The sequence below is a fragment of the Candoia aspera genome, chromosome 1 (assembly GCF_035149785.1).
Source record: "Candoia aspera isolate rCanAsp1 chromosome 1, rCanAsp1.hap2, whole genome shotgun sequence".
In the NCBI taxonomy this organism is placed as follows: Eukaryota; Metazoa; Chordata; class Lepidosauria; order Squamata; family Boidae; genus Candoia; species Candoia aspera.
In genome coordinates, this window is record NC_086153.1 from 161,871,175 (window position 1) to 161,897,667 (window position 26,493).

The window sequence follows — 26,493 nt, forward strand, 5'->3', positions numbered from 1 at the left end:
CCAGTACCTTTGAAATAAAAGAGTTTTTTTAAAAGGTGATGACAAGTGTGCTTCAGATTATACTCTTAACATGTGCGAAAAGAAAATGGCAAGAGGAGAAGGAAACCGACAAGAGACAAAAATAACAAGAGGCCAATGTCAGCAAATTCAGACATGTATATTTAGACTTCACATGAGTAATCTGGCTGTAAGATTACATTCTCGATCTCTGTACTTGCCTTGGAGTTAATCATGGATAAGGTAGTTATCCAGCGGACATACACTAAACAGGGAAGCCAAGTGTAATTTGCCAGCCCCCCTTCTGTGTGGTCAGTATTCCAGCCAATTGTGTGTGCATGTGTATGTGCTTACACAACAGACACAAGCCTATGCTGGCTTAAGTCAGAGGCACCATGTGTTTCCTCCCATTCTGCTCCCATTCTCTTTCTACCCCCCACTTCCAGTTAAACTATGGGGGATGAAAAAAGGAGGATCAGGAGAGGATCTGCTTTGCAGCATCTCCAACATCCTACGTTGTGCTCCTGGAGGACTATTTGCTAACCAGAATCAAGCCATGATTATAAATTGTGGTGACAGTGCTCTAATTAACCTTAAATTGACCCAAGGTTTGAGTTGGGATGGCATGCTAAGCCAAGCCACAGTATTACTTAGTATGTCATGTGACCTAGGTCTGTGGTAACTTACTGAGATAGATAAGATGAATTAATATATCACCATCTTTGTTCCTAATGGGTGAATAGCATGCATGAATATTCTGATGTGTGTGTTTGTGCTGTTTTGTCATTGCATTTCATGGCACCTTGTTTCTAATTACTGAGCTGCTGGGAACTGATTGGGACCAGAGCCTGGAACCTGCCCTCTGATTTGTTACATATGGCCTGACTTGGATAATTCAGAGTACCTTTGAACTTGAATTGTGCTGAGTGTCCAAAAGAGACAAATATAAATTGTATGTGTTCCGAGGCACTGTTCATTTGTTTTTCACAAACTTTGTATTTTGAGGCCATGTCTGAACTGGAATCTCTGCCATATTAATAAGCAGAATTTTACGCATCTGACGCTTACCCAGTTCTTTATGTTCTCTTTGTTATGTCTCTTTCATATAAAAATTTCCTTTCTATTTTTAATGTCAATATGCCTTGAACATCTCCCAGATCTTTCAGGTTAACTGGGCCTCCTTCTTAACTTTTTTTTTTTAAGCTGAGAACTGCACTGGACTTTTGAAGAGTGTGCCAAGGCCCACATTCCCAAATTTGGATTGGGACGAAATAAAGTTTTGAGTTATTTTAATTTTGAGGTAAACTTAAATTGAAATAGTAAGCACTAACTTTGGCTTTCAGGTGGATTGAAAATTGAACTAACTGAGCTGGTTATGATAACCAAAGCTGCTTGTCTTTTCCTAGGAGAAGCTGTACATTTAGCTCGGGATTTTGGATACATCTGTGAAACTGAGTTCCCAGCCAAAGCTGTTTCTGAATACCTGAACAGACAGCACACAGACCCCACTGATCTCCACTCCCGAAAGAATATGCTGCTTGCCACAAAGTGAGTAGAAACACAATCCTTGAAAATGCTTTGCTTTCAAGGTCCTGGCCCTGTTTTTTTTTTTCCTCTAACATCAGCAAGCTAGCTGATTTCATTTCAAGTTTCATTCTAAAAAATTTTTTTTCGTCTTTCCCAAGCACCTAGCCAGTACTGGCTGCAAAACTATTTCTAACTGAAAAAAAGAGAACAGGAAAAAGAAGAATAAATGTGAACAAAAGAGAGGAAAAGATAGACAGATAGGGAGATCAATAAAAGGCAAAAAGGCTGAGAAAGTGTTATGTAAAAAGAATGAACAGAAGCATATGAAAATAAATTAGTATTCTTCTCCCAATTAGCTTTCCAATTCTATTCTGTGCTTAGGTATTGAAAATCCCTCCCCAAAGAATATAACTGAATAAATGCAGTTGCTAGGTTTACAACCTTTGGCAAATTGATTATAATCCCTGGAAAATGTAGATATTTATCATTACAACACAGTAGGGAGATAAATGGAGACTTAGCACAAAATGACCGGTCACAAGCGCATTGCAGTTGCCTGATATTAGCAATTCCTGTATTCCAGGGATACCATTTATTGTTGTATCTGACTGTCCTTCAGTTTGTCTGGTGATCTTGTGCCTACCTAAATAAATCTGTAAAACTTCAGCCCGCTGGGTCTGGATGAGGACTTGTTTCAGTTTTGGAATGTCTTTGAGATGTTGCTTCCCCATCTTGGAAATCTCCAGAGTTGTATTAATGTAATAAACATCTTCAAAGATAAATACTCCAGGACAAATTTGATAATGATAGTTAAGAAAACATATCAAACAATCCTGGGAATTGTAGTAGGATTCAGCTGGAGCCTGTAGTGTGCCATAACTGCTCTACAGAAAAGAAAAGAGTTCCAGAGTCTGCATGAAAACCTCCAAGAAGGAGTGATGGAGGTTCTGTCCTGTGACATGTCAGGCTGCAGTGTCTGCAATGAAATGAAATAGAATGCTAAATTCTACTGAATAGATGAACATGAAGACGTCAGTTCAAGGGCTGAGAAACACTGTGGCTGTTGAGAATGCCTATGGGTCACAAGCTGCCAAAGCTCAAGCTTGCACACTACTTCTTTGGCCAGACAAAACAATAAACAATTAGACATGGATAAAGAGAAAATGTGGTTACCCTGTTTTCATGTAAGTTATTTTAAATTGTCCTTTTAATGCTCATCTTTTGTATATCCTTCTTACCTGAGGGGGAAAAAATCCTTTTACTGAGTCTGTGTATGCCACTTTGATCCAGTCTTAAAAATAAAAACCAAACCACTAATAACAAAACTGATGTACAAAAACAAATGTCCTGTGTTTCTGGCTAATTATATCTAATAATATAACACTCCCTACAATGGCTATGCTAGCCAATAAGCCTCATGTGCCACCTGCTAACCCAGCTTTTGCAGCTGTCTACCTGCTTATAAATGTTAGAACTCTACAGATACAGACCTTGCTGCCAGTCAAACAATATGTGATGGCTCCCACCACCATCAGAGGAAAGTTGGAGAAGGTCCCATTGCTGAGAGCGTTGCTTCTAAGTCAGTCAGATGTGGTGAAGTTTCCAAATATACATGTCTTAAAGACCAATTCTAATTTCCTTGAGCATGGTCCTAAAAAGCATGAGTATTTTTATCAAATGAACAAGATTATGTTCGTTGTAGAACTAACAGAGTAATTTTCAACTACTACAAAGAAGTTTGCCATTGTAACAGAATGTGGCACAATTTCCAGATGTGAGAACCAGAAAGCACAGTGGAAGGGTTCAAGCATTCTGACTATTAGTCTTGACACCTGTGGAAACTACTCAGAATTCTTAGGTGTGAAAAGCAATACCTAAGGCCAGCAGAAAAACAAATAGATCAAGTTTCTCCTGCATGAAGATGCAAACCTACAGAAGCTGATTCTCACTGTGTAGGACATTTGCTTTTTCCTTTAACAGCGCATAATTGATGTATAGAAACAACACAGATGTTTAGTATTTGCATCCATATGCCCACAGCATACTTCTGAAGTCAATTGTAGAAAGAGAGAGGCTCTTACTGAGGACTTCAAATACACTGTGGCTGTCCTTGAGATATGACATCACTGTAGGCCAGACAAGAATTGATACATTGATATAATGGCAAAGGTCATCAGAAAACTGGATAACAAAGAACTGTCTTGCTGGGGAATTTTATGGCTACAGAGCAAAAGGGATATGGGTTGTAGTTAGATGAGTTGGCTCCAAGGAAGTCAGGTATATCTTCCTGAACGCCTCCTCTCTGATCACAAATTGAACAGTCATCAACAAAAGTGAAAGGTATGGTTTGGGGACCTTCCTGCTCCCCTCCCCCCCAAAAAAAAGAGAGAGAGAAAAGGATGGCTAAGAACATTCTGTCCCTCAACTGAAGAGTTGGAATGCAATCAACATGCTAACAAATAACTTGATCAGTGTATGAGAGTTGACAAATAGCTTGGTGAGTGAATTTGAATCATGTTGTATCACCTTGTAGGGCTTAGCACATTTCCACATATCAGACTTCCAATTCAGAAGACTTTGAGATATTGTAGAATTGAATAACTTCTGTCTCTTCACAATTCATGTGTTTTTTTAAATCAGATAGAAGGAGATTTCCTTCTCACTACTGAATTCTTTTTTAAATCAAAGAAGGGATGTTCATGTTTTCCTCCTTGCTTTTCCTTATCCTTACTTGTGTCCTTTGAAGCTGATATATTTATGGTCTAAATTGGCACCATAAATAGCTTTAAGATATGGGATTACTATCACTGACATAGAGAAACTGACTACACGTATATAATAAAACCAAAGTATAGAGAAACCAGCATTTGTATGATACAACAATGATGTTAAAAGGAATTCATCTAAAAAAAAAGTGCTTTACAATGCAGGGAGTGCTACCAACAAGTATCTGACCAAAGAAATATTAATGTTTTCTTCAATGAAGTATTTGCGTACTTGTTGATACTAAAAACAGTTCACAAGTAGAACTATTTACCAAGAGAGTTGGCAGGTTCTTCTTTACTGGTTGTATTCAAGTGGATGAAGGACAACACTTTCTCTAGGAAGCTTTAATTTGGATTCCTGCACTTAGCACTGGATTGGACTCAGTGTCCTAAATGGCCCATGTGGTTCTGTTTCTAGTTACACAACTGTTTGCCACTTCAGTAAAGCTAGAAGCAGTTCAAGCCCTCTGTTTTACCCCAAGTTCCTTATGGATATCCCTCCAGCCCTTTAATCTATCAATTGCTCTATTCATGCTAATGGCTGTAACTACTCACTTCACAGCTGCTTAAATCCTAAAATCCTCTGATGCCTACCCAAGCCTGGGTGCAACCTGTTCAGAGAGATCCCAGAACTCCCTCAAGGGACCAGATGTCTGGGGAATTAGAAGATGTGATCACCAGGCATCAGGGCTGTTAGAGCAGCTGAAATCACAACCCTCTTAACCTTATCATTCTTTACATTCTTTATGTTTTACCTACTATTTCATCATCTCATCTTTCTCTAAAACCAACATCTGTTTTGAATTGAAAGTATCTTCATTTGCACTTCTGTACTGTGTGTCAATCCATTTAGCTTATTGTTGCTATAAAACAATAAACTTAATTTTGGACTGTAAAAAACACTGGAATGGAATGAGTTGCTGCTGCCTGTTAAATGGGATTTAAACATACATTTTTAAATGTCAGAGTAATATATTTTCATCACATGAGAACAGATCACCTTCAGCCTGGCAGACTTTTATAGAGCATGGGAAGCAACTTCAATTTGACAACATAAATAATGTTCACATGATGACATTCTCCCATTTAATTAATTACCTTGCATTATATGATACATACAGACATGTGACAGTATTCACAAAGATTTTCTGATAGCAAAATCTCACAGTACTGATGTTAAGTTGAAATTATCAGTATTAAGTTGAAATCCATCAGCAGAAATAGACTCTGTTGAATCGAAAACACATACTATCTATATCATACATATATTGTTATTCTTGAAAGTGGTCCTAAAGCATCAGTGATCATATGAATTAAAAAAATGAAAACCCAGATGCAAAGATATTAAAACAAAGGAAGTGGAAGTGGTTTACGAATATTTTAACAGAGACTTGTAGGAAAATAGTTCACACTAACCAGTCACTGATAGTCCTAAGACATCTGAAGCAAAAGGGTTGGGAGTAAGGAGTTCCATAAGATGGGGGGTCATCACTGAGAAGGCCTGTTGCCTACTGCACAAGTGGGGGACTCACTTATGCTCCCTAGATATCCTTGCCAAGATTCAATTTTGGCAAGGCATCACAACCATTTATTTAGATTTTTTCCATGCTAGATGATGGAGGATGGAGTTTTCAGTTTTTTGAATACAGTAATGCTCAGATTACTGTGAGGACTGCGGAAGGCAATGGCAAACTACCCTGCTATAGTCTGCCAAGAAAATATCGCAAAAGCAGCATCCCCCCAAAGGGTCAGACATGACTCGGTGCTTGTACAGGGGACCTTTCACTTTCACCAGTGCTCAGATGGCTTGGGAAAGGCCACTGTCCTCTGCATAAAGCAGGTCTAGCTATTTCTAGAGCTGAAGGTCCAACAATAAAGCGAGTCAAGGGGTCCCAGCAAAGCTGTAGAATATATAGCTGTGGAGTTTAGTAATAGTCAATAAATGCATTTTAGTTGTAAGTTTTATAATGCACTGTAGTTATGAAGAACAAAGTGAATAGAAACAATATCATCTTCAATTCTCTTTGTAATACAGTGAAAGCTTCATTGAACAGATTATACATGTAACAAACCCCATTTTGATTTGCAGTATTTGCATAGCTGTATGATTATGCAAATGATGCAAAGTGCATAATTTGGCATCATTAAATGACATGATTTGCATCACTTGCATAATGATGTCATTACACAAATTACATATTTTGCATTGTTGCCATGAAATACTCTGATTTGAGAGACTTTCCAAATAATGGAACCAATCTTCCATTTAGTCTGTTAAAAAGAGCTACCACAGTATCTCCTTATTTATTTATTTTAAGAAATCGACAAGTGCTTTATTAAATCTTATATACCCATCTGTGCAAAAACATTCTTCATACTGAACAAATGGTTTTGGATGCGGCACGAATTATCCAGTTGCATGTTAGACTAAATCCTGCTTTTTTCTGTGGGAATAGTAGAATGTAAGCTATTGCAACTTTATTATAGCTTTACAGTTAATAAACCCATTTTTGTAGCATTCAAATGCCCAATCAACTGAAAGGTTAAATGTGGTTTATTTGTTTATTTGATCTCCAAAGAGGTTTACATGTAGTGCTCAATAGGCTTACAGATCACACTTGATTAGTTTCAGAAGTAAGACTGTATTATGTACTTTCGGTCCATGTGCTTAACATGCTACAGTGCATTCATGATGCTGATGAAATACTGTAGTTCCTTTGTTATGTGATCAGGGAATTTTGAGAATTCACCATTTGAAAGTGGGGATATTCATCCACTCTGGATCTGTGTGTAATAACTAAAATTAGTATCAAATTAAACTGCTGAAGTATGCAGTGGAATGTGAGTCCTGTACAGAATAATTTGCTATGTTAATTCTAGCAGTAAACTAGTAATAAAGAGTCACTGTGAAGATATATTTAGCCTTTGAAAAGGGCCTTCTAATGTTAGCCCACAGTCTTGTAGTGAATCTGTTAACTCAGACATGTGGTAATGCTATATCACCTGATTTGGTCTTGTGTGGTAATTCTGAAGCCATTATAGTTTTAAGTGTACTATTTTTACTGTTTTATTTATTTAATTAACTGCTTATAAATTGTGGGTTTTTTGTTGTTCCCTGCTTGGAGATTTGCTTTTAATTCTAAAAAGTGGGGTTCAGGTATTATAAATAAAATACATAATTAAATATCAGTATGTCAGAACTCTTTAACAGCTTATAAAGACTAATATTTTTGTTTTTCAACATTACTTTCTAGGGCCAAATTCAGTAGCAAGGGAGTTTTAGAAGTCAGTAGCTCAGATTCTAGATAGAAGCAGGAGAAAAATAGCCTAGAAAAGGAGTGACCAAACCAAACCAAACCAGCTTATGGAAGTAGAAGAGAGCCAATTTGGTGTAGTGGTTAAGGCACCAGGCTAGAAACGAGGAGACTGTGGGTTCTAGTGACACTTTAGGCACAAAGCCAGCTGGGTGACCCTGGGCCAGTCACTCCTCTCAGCCCTAGGAAGGAGGCAATGGCAACCCACTTCTGAAAAATCTTGCCAAGAAAACTGCAGGGATTAATCCAGGCAGTTTCCAGGAGTCAACACTGACTCAAAGGCACTAAATAAATAAATAAGGAAGTAGACCCTAAGAAAGTCAGGTAATGTACTGTAGGAAATGGGGGGTTAGCAAATAAAAGTTGGAACTTGAGTAAGTAGAAATGCTCTGGAGAAATTAGGAGAACATCAGTAGAAAGTGTCTAAGAAGAAAAAGTAAAGCTGGAAGAACAAAGGGCTAGAGTTCAGATCTGCCTATGGCCAGTAATCCCTTATTAATGTGAAATAATAAGTAGTCCTTGCTTACCAACTTCCTCATTTAGCAGCCAAAGTTACAATGGTGTAAAAAAAACAGCTTTGTGACCAATCCTTGCATTTATGACCATCACAGCATCTCATGGTCACATGATTGCCATTTATCTGCTTCACAACTGGCTTGCAACAAGCAGTTAATGGAGAACGTGGAAGTAAAATCATAAGTCATGGTCACGTGATGTTTCACTTAATGACCTCAGTGATTTGCTTAACGACTGAATGGGAAGTGATGCTATAAGCCTGTTGCGGTCTCATGATTTTCTGCTTAGCAACCATGGCGCTTAGCAATGGAGTTGCCAGTCCCAGTTGTGGTCGCTAATTGAGGACTACCTGTACTAGCAAAATCTTTGGTTTCAGTCTTATAGTAGATGAGCATAATGTATATTTTAACATTCAAAATAGTTGAATACAGGCTCATCACAATGTTCTAGGCATTATTTGTTGTGGTCCTATTTAAAGGTATTGTGTAGATTACTTGGGGTGCCATGCAGATAATTATTTCACCTTTCTTTCCTGAAGACAGCTGCTAGAATTTTAATAGAGGTCTGTATGCGGTACCATGCCTTGGTACCAGGAGCTCTTTAACAATGGTGGTAAAATAAAACCAGAAGTAGTTCTCTCTCCCTTCCTCCTTCTTTTCCATAATTTTACTTGGAAGCAAAACGTATTATTTTCAGGGAAGATAATATGTAGATAAACTTAATAAAAGTCTTGTAATGAAGAGCCTCGTGTGGCGCAGAGTGGCAGGCGGCAGTATTGCAACCAAAACTCTCCCCACGACCTGAGTTAGATCCCAGCAGAAGTTGGTTTCTCGGGTAGCCGGCTCAGGTTGACTCAGCCTCCCATCCTTCCGAGGTCGGTAAAATGAGGACCCAGCTCTCTGGGGGAAAGGTAAAACCACCCCGCTGTATAGTCTGCCAAGAAAATGTCGCAAAAGCGGCATCCCCCAAAGAGTCAGAAAATGACTTGGGGACCTTTCTTTCTAATGTTGGCTGTAGAAATAATAAACATGAAGAGTTTGGATTATTCAATGTGCTGTACAATTTTTTTTTTTTTGTCTTTTGAGGCATATGTTTAGGAGGTAAAGTAACAGTGGATAACTTTTCTTGGCCTGGTGGCTGCACTTCTCCATATCCTATCTGTGAGCTGTAGGTGCTGTAGCTCATGATGTTCAAAGTTATAATAGTGCTGAATGAGGAGACTTACAACTGGTCCTCATAGTTGTGGAGGTTGCAGCGTCCCCACTGTCACATGACTGCGATTTGGGCACTTGGCAACCAGCTCACAGTTACGACATTTCAGTGTCCTGTGGTCACGTGATCTCCATTTGCAACCTTCACTGCTGGCTTCTGACAAGCAAAGTCAACGGGGAAGCCGGCAGGAGGTTGCAACTGGTGATCACATGATGTCACATCTAACGACTGCATGGGATTCGCCTAACGATGGCAACTGATACTGCCATCGTAAGTCGGGGCAGTTACGTGACATTGCGCTTTACAACTGGGTCGCTTAGCAACAGAGTTCCCAGTCTCAATTACTGTTGTTAACTACCAAGGATTACCTATACAGTTGTCTGTGAATTGGTTAGGTTTAAATAACACACTAAGCCAAAACCAAACAAATCTGATTATGGATCAGTGTGATGTGTGAACAAAGCTGACTGTAGTTTATTGTGTGTTGTTTAATCCCTAATTACAGCTTGTTCAATAAACAATTATTAGGCAAGATGTGAACAAATTGTTCACAAGTTAATTTGGGATTTCTTTAATCATCCACATCACTTCTATAATAATTCCTTAGCCACTCCAATATTTTGAATTTTTGTGAATGGTTGTATCACTCCAGTAGTTGTGTGGCTATTGCTTTGATTTGTTATTCTTTCCTGATGTAGTGAAAAATTATAAAATCAATTACTAGTTTGACAATTTTGACAAGGTGATAATTTATCCCACAATGTTACCCTTGTTCTTGAATTTTGACTCTGATGTTACTTAATTAAATGTTTCATTCATATGAATAGCTTTCTATTCCATGTAATGTATGTTAGGTAGACTTCATTCTTTGTGCACATTATTGCAGTTTTTCCCCTTTCTGCTTGAGTGTGCTAATTCACTTGGTTTGAGCTGTGAGTAACCTGCTTCCTGTATTGATCAGATTAACACAACCATAGTGAAATTGTGAGACTATAACTAGGTAGACCTGACTTGTTCTGTGGTTACTGCAAAATGAGTATCTTAGAACTGGCTTTAACTTTTTTACCACCTGAGGCAAAAAGGTTAAGTACTGTTGAATGCTTGCAGAGCATCCTGTTTCTATTACTGTTGAAGTAACCTTTGTACCCAAGGTTTCTGATTAGTGTTCTGTCATCCAGATATGGATGTTGCAAGAAAATATATAATTCTCCCCTGTCCAATACTATTCTTGCATTGAGACATTACCAGATTAATGAGGAGGCAAAAAGCATGTTCAAATTTGGTATCAAGCATGTAAATATTCTACAGTGGTTGTTCCTTGGACATTGGGGCATGTCCAGACAAACCAGTTTAAGAAATTTCGTATGCCAGGTGCCATTATGGAGGACATATTTCTGGAAACTGTAACAGTTAGAGTCAGAGTCCCATATAGATGGTACAAAAATGTATCCCAGCTCTACATTATTACATGGGTAAAATATTTCTAAATAAGGTGATGACAAATGTGACTATAGCTGCTTTATCATTCTTCCATAACAGTTGAGGTATTCCCAGTTGTATTACTGTCATCCCAAATGAGTTGTGTGGACATGGGAGAACATACTACCTTCTCTGCCCCATTTTTCCTTAAGAAGGGTGACCTTGGGCCTAATTCCCTTTCACACACAAAAAAATCTGAATTCCAGTAAGATTCTTGGCTTGTAGCTATCCATTCGAGATGACAAAAAATAATTTTTAATACTTGTTTCCCAATATTTACAGTTAATCATCCATAGATCTGATGCTTTTACCACAGCAGCTGGGGGAACAGCAGGGGGGAATATTAAACTTGTGGCTATATTTAGATGTTTCTCCCTAGCTCATTGAAACTTTTACAATAGCTTTTCTGTTTATTTGATTTATGCCTCCCTATGGCTTCCCTGCCATATTGTTTGGTGCTTTATGGCAGACCTAGTCCTTTCGTAGTGTGTAGCTGCCTGTTTCCCCAGGTGTTCTATCTTGCAGGCAAGTCCCAAAGAGATCTCGTTTATTTTGTGCCTTAGAATGTGGTTTGCTCTGTTGACAGCATAATTTAAAGAAATATATGGATGGCTGAAAAATCATTTGCCCAAATTTGTCCAGATGTTTTTTAGACGTGATTGGAATTAGATTGCCCTTGTTTTCAGGGTCAAATGATATTAATGTCTCAGACCTTTAATTGCTCACAGACCCCACCTCCTGCCTTTGGTCTTTGAAGATGAAGATGGCAATGTTTTATCATTTGGTGTGTATCTTCAACATTTCCATTTTTTATTTTTTACCATCTTCATATTTCTAATGGTTGAGACCCACAAATAGGACTCTTTAAACTTCCACTATCACTTGCCATCACTTTCAAAACATCACAGCTGAGCCAATGTATTGTAATACAGCTTTATATACATAACATCATTTCATGCTGAAATGCTGAAATACTATTTACAGGACCAGAAATATTGGAACAATGATAACTGTTTTGGCTTTTGGCCTCTGTACACCACCACATTGAAGTTGAAAGGAAACACACCCAGATGGTAGCGAAGTCAGGACTTTCAGCTGTAATTCAAGGTGTTTGACAAAAGTGGGGCACTAACCATTCAGGAAGTACAGCCAGTGGCATACACCCACCACCATCATTGGTGGCTCATAAGTAATGGAACAAACCAAAATCATTACAAACGTAAGGATTGCCTTTAATACCTGGATGAAAACCCTTTGCAATCAATGACTGCCTGAGGTCTGGAACCCATGGACATGACCAAATGCTGAGTTTCCTCCTTCGAGATGCTTTGCCAGGCCTTTACTGCAGCTGCCTTCAGCTGCTGCTTGTTTGTGGGTCTTTCTGCCTTCAGTCTTGTCTTCAGTAAGTGAACAGCACGCTCTGTTGGGTTGAGATCAGGTGACTGACTTGGCCATTGAAGAACATCCCACTTCTTTGCCTTGAGAAACTCTTGGGTGGCTTTTGCTGTATGTTTTGGGTCATTATCAATCTGCAATATGAAGCGGCTTCCTATCAGTTTGGCAGCATGTGGCTGAATCTGAGCAGAAAGTATAGCCCTATACACTTCAGAATTCATCCTGCTGCTTTTATCAGAAGTCAGGTCATCAAGAAACACCAGTGACCCAGTTCCATTGGCAGCCATACATGCCCATGCCATAACACTGCCTCTACTATGTTTGACAGATGATGTGGTATGCTTTGGATCATGAGCTGTTCCTTTCCTTCTCCATACTTTTCTCTTCCCATCATTCTGGTGCAAGTTAATCTTGGTTTCATCAGTCCAAAGAATCTTATTCCAGAACTGGGCAGGCTTTTTTAGGTGTCTGCTGGCAAAGTCTAATCTGGCCTTTCTATTCTTGAGCGTTATCAGTGGTTTGCACCTTGTTGTGAAGTCTCTGTATTTACATTCATAAAGCCGTCTCTTGACTGTAGATGTTGACAATGACATGCCTACCTCCTCAAGAGTGTTCTTGACCTCGCTAGATGTTGTGAAAGGGTTCCTCTTCACCATGAGTAGAATTCTATGGTCATCCACTTTAGTTGTCTTCTGTAGTCTTCCAGGACTTTTGCTGTTGCTGAGCTTGCCAGTTAATTCCTTCTTTTTCAGGATGTTCCAAACTGTTGTATTGGCCACTCCCAATGTTTTTGCTATCTCTCTGATGGGTTTATTTTGTTTTCTCAGCCTAATGATGGCCTCCTTCACTTGCATGGACACCTCTTTGGACCTCATGTTGAGAGTTCCAGTGAATAGCTACCAAATGCAAATGTGACACTCAGAACCACCTCCAGGCCTTTTATCTGCTTGATTGGTCATGGGGTACCCAGGAAACAGGCCACACCTGGCCATGCAGCTGTTTGTCAGCCATTCGTTCCATTACTTATGAGCCACCAACGATGGGGAAGTGTGTATGCCACTGGCTGTACTTCCTGAATGGTTAGTGCCCCACCTTTGTCAAACCTCTTGAATTACAGCTGAAAGTCCTGACTTCACTCCCATCTGAGTGTTTTTCCTTTCAACTTCAATGTGGTGGTGTACAGAGGCCAAATGCCAAAACAGTTATCCTTGTTCCAATATTTCTGATCCTGACTGTATATTGTCTTCCTGTAAATCACTTTGCCTAGTATAGAAAATGGATTTTGTAATCAATTGCCTTGCTCCATGTTTCTAAATGTTTATAGAATGGATGGATTATACTGGCATGCACCCATCTCACTGGCACATCTGTTATTCCAGCTTCTGGATTGCATCAATTTGTCAATTTTAATCAACTTTCTGTAGTTAGCATAAATCGTTGAGTTTAGAAAATGTGACAAATGTATCCTACTTATTATTTACTTTGGCACTGCACTTGCCTAATTGAAGTCTTGAACAATATGGAAGTGACTAGAGTGTTACCAGTGGAACGTTAATGAGCAGGCATGGCTAACATTTTGTCCGAATTTACCTATGCATCAGAACTAAGAGCAAGGTCAAAATAGTTGTGCATCCATTAGCCAATGGAGCTTAACATTCCTGATAATTAGTACTTCATTTGCTACAGAAATTGGGACAAAAATTGTTCTAAGGTTAATCGAATAAATTAAAATAAAACAGACTGTGGGGAATTGAATCCAACAATTGGATGGCCACTGGGAGTCCACTTCTAGTCTTGATTATAGATTATATGTATGCCTAGAAATGTAAAGGCAGACAATAAGATACTGTGATTTCCTTCAGTTATATTTTTCTGTTATACGGATGTGTGTGCCTGCCCAGGCAGTCTATTTAGGGCTGATAGGTAGTTGTACAACAATATAAATAAAATATGTTTGTATATCTGTGATATCCTAGTCCCTCTATGCATTTACTGACTTCATTGAGAGATATAAATTTAATAAATAGATAAATACATAATATGGAAACAATTGCATTTCTAAGATATGCATGAATTACAACCTGCACAGTGACAGATTGTGTGTGTATTTAATACATACTTGAGAATATAAAAACTTCATGTATTTAGAGTTAAGCTTCTGCAGCCTTCTGTTCTCATGATTCCATATTCAGAAAGGTACACTGAAGGCATGACTGTCACTGTCTCTGGCATTATTGTTTTCCAACTCTCCTTATGAATCCATGATATTGGGTTTTTCTATAAATTTTATTAGAAGTTTTACAAAGAACAGAAAAACTAACAAACTAATAAAGAGTAAAAGGAGGAAAGAAAGGAAGAAAGAAAGAAAGAAAGAAAAGCAAAAGTGCAAGAACAAAGAATAACAAGAAATGGTTGTTGCATTGTAATTTATGTGTTTGATGGTTTTAAATTGTAAATTTTTTTGTAAACTGCCCAGAGTCCCCCTTTTTGGGGGGAGATGGGCGGTGATAGAAATTTGAATAAATAAATAAATAGAAAAAATAAGCTTCAGATTTCCTTTGCAGCAAATATAAGCACAATCGCAAAATTATCTCTTACTCTATGATTACAAAAAAAGCTCACTTTTTTCTATTACCCAGTTTTTTTTTAAATCATCAAAACCACAAATCATAAGTGGATTTTTTTCCCATTTCATGTAAAAAATCTACAAGGGGTTTCCAGTCAGCCATAGATGTAGATATTGTCTTTTTTTGATCAAAGATGTTAATTTAGCCACCTCCGCAAGTTCCATCATCTTCACCAGCCATTCCTCCATTGTGGCTGGTGCCAAACTAATACATGATATTTATTGCTGAGTGAGGCAATGCAGGATTCTTATTCATACGTATATAAACTTTAATGAATGGAAAGTTCTGCCTCTCATCTTAATGAAACCAGTGCTTAAGAGTGAGGACAACAACCAAAGTTATACGTATGGGATAGTCTTAAAACTTTGCTCTTGTTCTCACAAACAAAAACAATTGTACCAGCTTAGACTGAAATTGAGGGGTGCATGATAGGTTGTTTCCCTTCAAAAATTAATGCTCATGGATTTAATACCTTGTGAGACATAAGGCTGTGTTACAGTCCTCCTTAGTGTTCTGAGCACATGAAATTTCTTGTATTTAATTATATGAATGCTGCCCATACATGTGCTACTGTAAATCAGATATAAGCTTGCCTCATATGATGTGTAAGTCTCAGCCATGGATTACACTGGGCTTAAAAAAGTTTGTCTTAACCACTGTTTTGTACTCGTGGTTGGTAGCTGGTTGAATTACTTTGGCCATGGCTATTGGTTGCGAGAGTCTGTTATCAACTTCTCTTTCTGGTCTTCAGATATACAGACAGAAGGAAGGAACAGATAGAAAGGGGGCTGCCTTAGCAACAATATCTCAGAGCTTCCTGTTTTCACCCATCCCAGATATGTACATGGGAGGGTAAACTTGGAACAGTGCAAGAGTTCGGGAAAGATCTGATTGGATCACCACAGTATTCTTTTTGTAATTAAATAGAAGTTCCAATGATTTAGATTTTGCTCCTTGTAGGTATTTTTATATAGTTCCATTCAATATATTTTATGAACTAGAACTTTCAGAGCAGAGCTGGGCTTTTCTTGCAACATTATTTTTTACTTGTGGCACACTGTCAAGCAGATTGATTAGGTTGATGGAGGAAGAAAGGGGTGATGTGTCTTGGGGATTAGTAGGCAGTTGTATGCATGTAACTTCAAATATTTCATTCAGTATTTGCATTCCTAAGTAAACATGCATAAAGAGCAACCATAGTTGATTTTATTTGAACTGTTTTTTCTCCCTCTTGATCTAAGATTTTTGGTCTCTTCTAACTCCAGCATCCCATCCCATCCCATCCCATCCTTTGTTTTATTTTCTGTATGAGAAATCAGAGCATTCCTTCTCACAGAGGACCATTGTATGCATTTATTCCCTCTGTAGAACTGAATGTGAAATCCTGTTTAACCAGAAGCTCCGTCAATGCACTGGAGTATTCTCACAGGGCTATGAATTAAATGCTATGTGCATGGTGGGAAAAAAAAAAAGCCTTCTCAATATTCACAAATTGCACTGAAAAATGTGCAGTGATTTGATAATTTAATCATATTTAAATGCAAAAAGTTATATTCAGTATGATTATAAAAATAAGAAACAAATTCCTTAAGTTATATCAAACGGAATATAGTTGTCTAATAGCTCTGAAGAACCCGCTTCAAGTTCCTACTCTGCAGTGGCATTTGCTTGGTTTCTTTGTCATAATCTTTCAACCTGGGTGTTGTAAGTATAAAGTGGGACAAATGTCATACACTGAGCTCTCTGGAGGAAGAGCAAAACACAAGTATGATTTTTAAAGTAAAATCTCCTTGCCATATTGAAAGAGTGCTGTAATTGTCAGATTTTGACACTTTTTTTTCCTCAAAATACTGATAGTCACTCATCAGAGTTCTCTGATCCTGACCGACCTTGGCTCTTGTCATCTGCTTTCTTCATCTCCAGGCAAGTTTGTAAAGAATTTACCGATCTTTTGGCCCAAGACCGGACACCCATTGGCAATAGCCGACCCAGCCCCATCTTGGAGCCAGGGATCCAGAGCTGCTTGACTCACTTCAGTCTCATCACTCACGGCTTTGGGTCCCCAGCCATCTGTGCTGCCCTGACTGCTCTCCAGAATTACCTGACGGAAGCCCTCAAAGGCATGGACAAGATGTTCTTGAACAACAACTCTGCTAACAGGCACACTTCTGGGGAAGGACCAGGTAGTAAAACTGGAGACAAGGAAGAAAAGCACAGAAAATGAGAGAGAGAGAGAGGGAGGGAGAAAAGAAAGCAAGCTAATGAAATTAGGGGGGAAAACAGAAAGGAAAAGGAGAGATTGAGAGCGATCCTTTGGGAGGAAAACCATTTAATTTTAGCTTTAAAATATTGGATTGGGTTTTGGAAGAATTATGCTAGGTAGGTCACACCTGCAAATAATTTAAAGAAGAAAATAAGGTCAGAGGCGCACAGTGGAACAGGAAGAGTGGCTCAGTGGCTATGGCAAAGGAACTGTTGAAGATAACATCCAGTATTTTCCACTTCTGTCATCCCACAATCTTTTTTTTTAATTGATTTTTGATGGGGATGAAATTATAACAGATAAAAGCAATCAATAATTTATTGGAAGAATCATTTTGATAATGTTGCTATGTTGGCCGAGGTACATAGTCTGTTTCTGTATTATTATTATTTTTAAAAAATCTAAGGTAGAAAGAAAAACCTAAGGGATGGATATATTTTATACTGGACTGTCCTGTTCAGAGCAAGGTTTCCTGATTTTGTGCAAAATTTTGCTGTTCTCTCTCTGTGTGGTCTGAATAGCTAGGCCTAAAATTTATCAATAGCATTTGGGCCGTAGATTTCTTAACAACAGGAAGAAAGGGGGAAAAAAACCAAATCTGGGTCTGTCTACATTAGGAGTCATTAAGAAGAATTGTTAGTAACTACATGCAGAGGTGACCTGTTCAGGCTGTGAAAGTGTTAAAATGTAACTAACTACATGGATGAGTAAGTGGAAGAGCTAATGGGTTATTATCAGATGCCCGTGCTTATTCTGGATACCTACCTAAAGTGTTAATCAAAAGCTGCCCACTTAGCATATTTAATTCTAAAACTTGGGGGCTGCAAATAGTCATTTTCTCTGTCTATAAGGGTGTGTAGAATTTGTATATATATGTTCCATTAAGGTATTGGATTGGATCCAGACTTGGTCATATTTGGAGCAGATCCATTGCAATCAAAATTAGCCATAACTAACTGTAGACCTACTACTCAGCATGACTAAGTCTGAAACCAAATAATTGACAATGAGAATTAGCCCTTCATTTCATAATAAAATCTGCCTATCATGGAAGTAGACATTTTCATGAAGATGTACTTGTGAAAAAGTTGCACAGACATGCCTCACCTGTAAACAGGAAAGAGAGAAGGAACATTCCTCTTTGTGGATGGATCTAAAGATCAGCATGCCTTTTCCTTTCAACTGCAACTTTTTTCATAAGTATTTGTTTTCTGTGGATGGCAGATGTTACTGCAGAAACAGCCCTGTGGTTGGAATTGAAAACTTTATTTCCAAGTCTGTTTGATAAAGATTTTTAATGTACACATGGACCTCTCACCTGGAAGACTGCCTTTTACATTTCAGTGAAATAACTTGTCCTATTGAAGGGGAGAGTTCCCTGTGCCACAAAAGAGGCACGAATGAAAATCCATATATGTGGGTGATTCAAGTAGGCATTGGAGTGCAGATGGGCCTCCTAGACTGGGGATAGTGTGATTAGGATGAAGGTATCAGTCTGTTCATTCTTGCTCTAAAATTTCAGCAATGACTGCTGCTCTTTAAAATGTCTCAGATCACAGACACACACTTTGTTCTTTTAAAGAAATGTTAATAATAAGAAGAATGTCTTGATAAGTATGTTAAACCTTCTCAGGAGTATGCACCTTTTTAATTTTCTTCTGTTTCCCAAAGCTTTGCCCGCTTGGCTTATGAGCTTCTTCAAAGAGGACTAGAGCTCCGTACACATTTCATCAGGTACTGAGATGAAAATCCACAATTCTGACACTTTTCCTTTTCAAATCAAAGTCAGTTGTTTTGGCATTCTGCAGGTGTACTTCTTTAAAGAAGCTCAAAGGGAATAGATTATGTAAAGCTTCACTGTCTGAGCAAGGGATGCTGATATAGAGGCAAATACTATGTCCTCCAATATTAAAAAAAAAGAATTGGGAAGTGGGGCAATAGTGTTTGATGCACAGAGAAAAAATCAGGTTTGTTAAGTGTATTTCCTCTTTTAGAGAAGTTAATAAGAATCATGGCTCATTATTAAGTTAGTGTCTAATTTTAAGAAAATCTGTTTCCCCTGGTTATCAAAGGAGAGTTGCAAATCTTGACTTGGAAAACAAATAGTTGTCTTGGCCTTGGGGTGGAGGGGGAAGAATTGGCTATTTTCCAATGATTTGCAGTAATTAAGTGTGTCACTGTGTGTGCTTTTGAATTACATTTTTAAAATATTTAACCTCCTTTTTTGGAATACATAAGAAAAGAAATCATGCTTAAGTGCAAAATGAATGTCACCCTGCATGTTATCACTTTGCAAAGGTTTTGTTGAATTGACAGTGGCTATGGTATTTCATGCATTTTGAAAGATTGTTTCCCTTTGTCACAACAGCTTGTGTCTATGCTTCATTTTGGCCTCACATACTGAATTCATGCTAGAAGATGAGAATAGGATAAAGATGTATTATGCCTGCCACCCTGATCCCAAACACATTATATGGCTGTAAGTTCCATTAATTTTGGTGGAATTTAATTCCACTTAAGGGAACATTGAAGACTTGGGTCTATGGCTAATCATCCATGCATTTTACTGAACTCAACTTTTTATTTGAAATGCAGTTTTCAAATGCTATTTGGGTACTTGCAGTTTTCAGTAAAACTTAGATCATTTTACACAATATAAACTGGGAGCACATAGTACAGCAGTGATTGATGTTTCATTTGAAGCAACTGCACATATCATATATTCCAGAGAGCTGCAGTCCTTTGCAGCATATACACAGATATGTATCAATGTGCAGATGCTTGAAATATGAAAATGTACATTCCTAATTTATAATTATCAGTACTTTTTCCATATAGGAAACTATACACCATGGGTGATAAGTTATGTGCTGTGCATTTGGAACTTGACCCTGTGATTCCTATTTCCCAACCAAACCAATTAAGATGTACCTAAAGTCATTATTTCACACTGAGTATCTTTACTTGTGTCATGAATTCAGATTTTTATTTTTGTTTTAATGAGACATATTCCCAAGCTATTAAATAGGACTATATGGTCAATTTAAGGCAACATTCTTGAGTATGTTTATCTAGGCAGGAAATTTCATCAGTCTAAGGAGCTTCCATATATAATGTCTAAAGATTAAAATTGCAGTTCTATTGACTTTAATAGGAGTTGAGTTAATGCCAACTATTTTAATTCAGTTGTGGGTGAAGCTTTAAATTCTGATCTTAATGCATATCTGTCTAATTTCGGTGACATTGTAGAAGGAGGAGAGATTGAGCACAGCATTCTACAATAAGATTAGGATCATGGCTACTGCAGAACTTGAAAAATCTTAACTTCCATATGATATTGATTTTGATTCATTTTAATTAGGGGGATATAGTATAAAAAAGTTATGAAGTCAAAAGTGTTCTTTTTAAATGTTTAGATAGTGGATATCATCTTAGTGTAGGCATTCCATTCTCCCTAAGGGGAAAAAAATGCTTGAGGTCTTGAGTGCTAGTGCTTTAAAAAAAGCTGCCCAATTTATCAAGGCAATTAAAAGGCTAACTGGTTAATGTATTAAATATTGCAGGGTAGTAGGAACTGTTCCTAAGGGAAAAGAAATGTCTTCATCAGGCAACATGGCAAAGTTAAAACTACAGTTTCATCTACCCAGTCCGCTACATTTATTTTTCAGAGAATTGAGTATGTGTTTAACTTAGTCCTGTTAAAGCCAATGGAGCTTAAATGTGCTTAATATTGACTGGATTACACAGCATATTTTTAAAATAACTTTCTTTGTATGACATATTGGAAATTTGCATCTTGTTTGTGTGTCTTATCCATTCCAGCACCCAGAAAGAAAGGAGAAGAAAAGAAAGGCAATGGACCTTTATGGACATACTTTAGAGGACACTTTATGGGGCTTGAAGTCAGTTGCAGTATTGATTAGTTCTCCCTTTTCTTTGAAGTTAGGCTGCAGAATTTTATAAATGTAGCAAGTTCCCTATTACAACATAAAAATAATTTACCGTTCGTCCTGTTGATGTGAACATGCAGGATCCAAACTGAGTTAACATTAAAAAGGCCAACTGAAGAAATATTCCATTATTTAAAATTCAACTGTTTGTGCCTAAGATACAGATTATCATTGAAATTAAGCAAGACATTGAGACGGAAGAATTAAAATGTCAAACAGCTAATTAGGAGATATTTTGCCCTTAATGCACATACAACTGATCTGGGCATTCAGTGGCCCAAAATGTATCATTTATTGAACTGCAGATATATCCGCCTTTTTCTTTTAAATGTTGCTAAAGTTTGTGCATAACACCCCAGAAAAACCTGTTTTGCTGTTTTAGAATAAAATACGCAAGATTTTTTTGGGGGGGTGGGTAGGGGAAGACCAATTATTATTTAGCTTTAAAGAGTAGGCATCTGGAAACATTACTTGATAAATGTGTCCCAATTTCAGCGTGCTGATCCTCAAATTAATTTTGTGTGTGCTTATGGGTATCATAAAGACAGAAGGAAATAGAAAGAAATTCCAGTGGTTTTACTGGATAGGGTCTTCTGTCCAAATAACTTGTTAACTATTCCGGGAGAATGTTCTTTCACAAGTTTGTTTGTTTGTTTTTTTGGTATCACCAACAGATTCTGTGAACCTGCAGCAGAATGCACAAATGGATTGAGCAGTATTGTCTACACACTGATTGGCTTCTTCATATTTTTCGCAATCCAACCTTTGCTATGCCAAGCCCTACTCTTTACTGAACTATGATTCTTCCCCCATCTCTTGTTTTTCGTAATTTTATTCCTCATCCTGTCAGTGTTCCTAGAAGCTGGTAATCTGGCCCCTCTACTTTTCATTTTTTTTTCTTAAAGAGTTTGTAAATTACTCTTGAGTATATAAAAATTGGCTGCCCATGCCACTGTTACATCACAGCTGCAGGACCCAATCTTTTTTGGAAGCAATGTATTAAAATAATAGTCATCAATACATTCTTAGAAATAATTGATACCGTCTTAATCTCATTCATGAATAAATCACATTGATCTAAGTGAGATTAATTTATGAGTCAGTGATACCTTTGTAAAGTAAAAAAAACCCCTACAATATGTCTCACTTTTCTAATCCCTGTAAACCATACGACGTTCAAGTACTGCCTATACAGTTCCACTATTGATCTGTAGAGTTGCCTCATAAAGTCAGTGCATGGGAAAATATAAAATCTTGTCTTATGTGGTACTTTTCATGTACTGTATCCCCTGCTTAAAGGGCAGTATTGCATTACTGGAGGAAACATTTTGGCATCCCCATGGACTGCAGTTATAGAAAAAAATGATCTTTGGTCAAACTTCTTTAAAGTGGCTGGGGGAAACTGAATGTTTTGATTACATGGGGAAAACATAGCATTGTCATTTTAATCCATTACATTTTCTCAGTATTATTGCAAGATTGGGGGAGTAGGAGTAAAGTCTTGTCACGGCTGAGATCTAAAGAGGAAGAAACAAATCTGCAGTATCATTAAAAGTAGCTGATAATATAATCCTTCGCTATATGATGCTATATGAAAATTCCTGTGTATCAAGCTGCTGTTAAAGAATCTAGCTGAAAAACTAGCATTCCTAGTTCTAGGGAGAGAATTCTGCTGAAAAGCAATATCGTTCTGAGATTATGTACATACTTTTGTGGCAGCTAGAAGCAGGTATCTACCACTGTTGGTTCTCTTGCCAACTATTTCTGTTCTTTGAAGAGAATGTGAAGTTTTCCCACTACGTGGCATGTGATGCTTCACCTGCTACATTTTTGCTGGCATTCATGTTAAGGAGCCATTAAAGGCACAGGCTTTCTGGTAGAAAAAGAAGATATAAACTGAATAACAAATCAGTGTTCAGACTTTTCCATTTTTAGGGACTATTGATCAGACAGTGGAGAAGGGGAATAAACAGTATTTAATGCCTGCACTAGGTTATTGTCTTTGGTGGAATAGGTGCTCTCAGACATAAAAGTGATGTGAGGCTTTACCAAGGACTCTCCCAAAGTCATCTGGGATAAAGAAATTGTCTCCCCCTTTAACGAATCCAATTGTTAAATCAACCTGCTTCCGTTATTAGGGAACCAAGATTGGCCACAACTTGGTTGTGTCACTCAGAAGCCAACCTGGCGCTAAATTTGGTACACGTGAACAAATACTTTGCCAAACGCTGTACCCAGGCCTTTAGTGCTTCCTGCACATTCTGCCCCAAAGTCTATGTTTGGAAATTGTTCTGCTTTGTCCAAATATCTTGTCTGTAGATAAATACACATGCAGGTAGAGTAGGAGAAGAGCTTTGTTTTAAACCCAAAGAAGTGTTTAAAGGAGAGACCACTGGTATTTGTTCTGGAGCCAAACAGGTGTGCTGCCATGTGTACCCTTCAGGTAATTTGAAATGTCCCCTTACATGGCTCTCCAGTTCTGACAACTACAATTCGCAGCATCCCTCGTTGGTGCTGCTGGCAAGAGCCGATAGAGTGGTCAGCACCGTCCGTGGAGCCACAGGGCACTCCCTCCCAGTAATCTTGTTTGTGATAGTTAACAGTCTGTTTTTCAGCTAAATGACGTAAGAAGAATTGATGCTATGAATGGCAGAGGTACTTGGCACCTTCTGTTTCTTCTGGCTGTCAGCAGCTTCATAGTCACTTCCACATTCAACAGGTGCAACTTTTCCTATTACTGTGTCCTGGGAAAAGCATAGGCTTGGTGGTTTGGCCAGTTTTGCAGCAGATAAAGACTGAGCGATGCAATAATAGCAAGTACCATGCTAGAAGCAAGTCCATTTGATCTCTAGAATAATTTAGGGAGGAAGGTTGCATTAGTCATGAGTATTTAAGTTCTGCATTTTAAGGAAAGTTATTTGAAAGGGAATTTCTGGAATTTGGTTTAAGTGAAACTTTTTTCTCTTTAGGTTCATAGTATTTTGGTAGACAAGTATGTGACAATTACAACCCTGCTGTAACCAGGTTTCCTTTAAAAGAAACCAGCAATCCTGAAAGAAGGACTGTTTGACTCTTTCCTTTTGGGGTGGTTTCTCACTTGAAATGGCCTCCCTTTGCTTTCTGCCCAAGCTCTGTTGCAAACACTTTGGTACACCTGTGGAAAAGATACATGTTCTTGTGAGACACTTCCCTTAGATATGGAAGGAAAATGGGAACGCACAACGTCCCTCAGTCCAGGCTGGCAATCAGTCTAAGAGGAGCAAAGCTCTGGATTCACGGCCTTCTCTTTTCAGCTTTTGGCTCAATCCATTCTTCCAGTTAGTTGAGTAAGTTCTCAGCAGTCTCCCAGAGGGAGTGGGCAGTACACCACCCTTGAGATAGTAAGGGAACTGCAATGGTAGCATGACCTGTGGGGAAGGACAATGGGACTGTAGCAATCCAAGACATTTCAGTGGGCAGAAGGGGGGGATACACTATCAGCCAACCCTAACCCCACTGAAAAAGGCCCTGAATTCATGATGCAAGGAATGGTGGATCTACTTGGGGAGAACAGTGAGTCTTTTCTGTAACATTTTAAAGACATCCCCCCATTCTCATATTGGTCCTTGCCCCCCCTTTTTCCCCCAATTATTTACTTAATTTTTCATTCAAAGAAAAGCTGCCGGAGTGGCAGGGATGACCATCCACTACTGGAACGAACTTGCTGCTAATTGGGCTTTAAGTTGATTACAGTCACCTTGCTCTAGAGTTGCTTATTCGACCAAGGCGTGATCCCCACTCTCCCATTGGGTTTACCTCGGGGGCATTTCCATATATTATTAAAATCTTTGTCTTTGATTTCTTTTGCTGAGTAGTAGTGGAAGTAGTAGGGTGGGGCAGGGGATTCCTACAATCATATTGTTAAATCAAACATGTAGCTGGCTGAAAAATCTGGGCAATCACTAGATGGCAGCAGAGATACAGAAATCTCTTAGCTCTTTCTTCCATGCAGTGGTTGTCCGGATTTTTGGTACCTGGAAAGGGTGTCTCTAAAGGAGTTTTCTCCTTTTTCCAATGATGATGATGATGTCTTCAGCATTGAATGCCCTTTTTTGTGGGACAGCTCTGACTAAAATTTTCCACCCTTCTAAAAAGCAACTTATTTGCAATTAATAAATTAATGCTTTAATTGCACTGATGTATGTTCTCGGCCATATGTTTATTAAAATATATGTGTGAGTGTATGTTTTTCGGTATTGGTATTTGTTTTCTCCAATTTTCTATCATCTTGTGTTTTTTAAAAAACGTTTAAAGTGAACCGTCACCTGTCCTGGTAAAGGAAACGCGGTGGCTATGAGCCTGGAGGGTGTAACCCCTTGTGTGGCTCAGGCTGCTGCCATCTCTGACACTCATCCCAGGAAAGTTAAACCCTGGTGTGCATTGAAGGGGCTCTGTGCTCGCACGGTGAGTTTTTAAGAAGTGAGGCCTCAAAGAGCAAAGCTAAAACAAGGCAAATTCCTATACAGGAAATAAGACTCGGAAATCAGTTATGTTCCCTTTTTATGTCAACACAAAACCTATTTAGAACAGTAAAACTGATGCCTATTCTCCTTGAATAGTTTTTCCATAACAATGGGGAAGCATTAACTGTTTTAGGGACTCTTCCAGAAAAGTAACAGGGGGCGGGTAAAAAAAAATGGGAAAGGTATTCAGTGATGAGTTTGTATATATTTATTTATGCTTAATTTAATGGGATTGTGTAAATACAGCAAGCAAGTAGTTTGGGGATTATTTATCTGTGACTATACCTCTGTGAATGGGTGGGGAATTTAAATCACGGGGAGGGTTGAGATCAAAAAGACAAAAAAAAAGAAAAAAGAACAAGCGCTTGATACTAGATAGTACCCAATCTGATTTTTTTTTCCGTTCTTTATCGACAAACTGTTATGGTAATGGGTAGAACTTGGTTTCTTGTCCAGTGATGACCTGATTTACATAAATAAGAAGAATAAAAAGATTGTTGTGTTTTGTTGTATTTTCCTCTTCAGATTTTTCCCTCTCTCTTTTTTAACAAAAAACCAAAACAAAACATTGGTGCTGCTTCAGTGCTGAAGATGGATTTACTTCTGCAGCCGAGAAATCAAACAAAAAACTTTCCCATTCTGGGCTTCTGGGAAATTCAGGACCTGGTTCTACGGTGAAAACAAAAAAATAAACGTTGCTTCTCAGAAGTGTTTGGCCATTTGACTTTGTCTGAACTTGCTGACCGCCTCTCCCCCACCTAAGCAGACTCCCGTTTCCTTTTTTTCTGACGAGGTCCTGCTTCCGCACCGCCGCCCAGGTGTGCGACGGCCAAGGCCAGGTCGGCAGGCGATTGCCCGGGCGGCTCCGAGCCCCGCAGTCCCGTTGCCTTTCAGCAAAGCCGCCGTTAACCAGGCAGACGCAGCCGGCTCCTTTTGCGAAACAAGC

General features: G+C 38.4%; 1 protein-coding gene across 7 annotated transcripts in view; it reads left to right on the top strand.

Moving 5' to 3' along the window:
* TFAP2B (transcription factor AP-2 beta) overlaps positions 1–26,249 on the top strand; it is a 63,191-nt gene extending 36,942 nt beyond the window's left edge. Inside the window, exons 7-11 of one of the 7 annotated variants that reach the window (XR_010068828.1) lie at positions 1,404–1,545; positions 16,756–17,015; positions 18,767–18,829; positions 19,464–19,574; positions 21,720–22,470. Coding sequence is in view for 6 of the 7 variants with exons in the window: in XM_063317044.1 (XP_063173114.1) it covers positions 1,404–1,545; positions 16,756–17,015; positions 18,767–18,807 (443 nt within the window). In the remaining variant the exon portion in view is untranslated. Of the gene's footprint in view, positions 1–1,403; positions 1,546–16,755; positions 20,416–21,719; positions 22,471–26,072 lie in introns of those variants that run through there. The other 6 variants (XM_063317044.1, XM_063317035.1, XM_063317055.1 and 3 more) reach the window with 6 other exon arrangements.
* Positions 26,250–26,493: the final 244 nt, after the last annotated feature.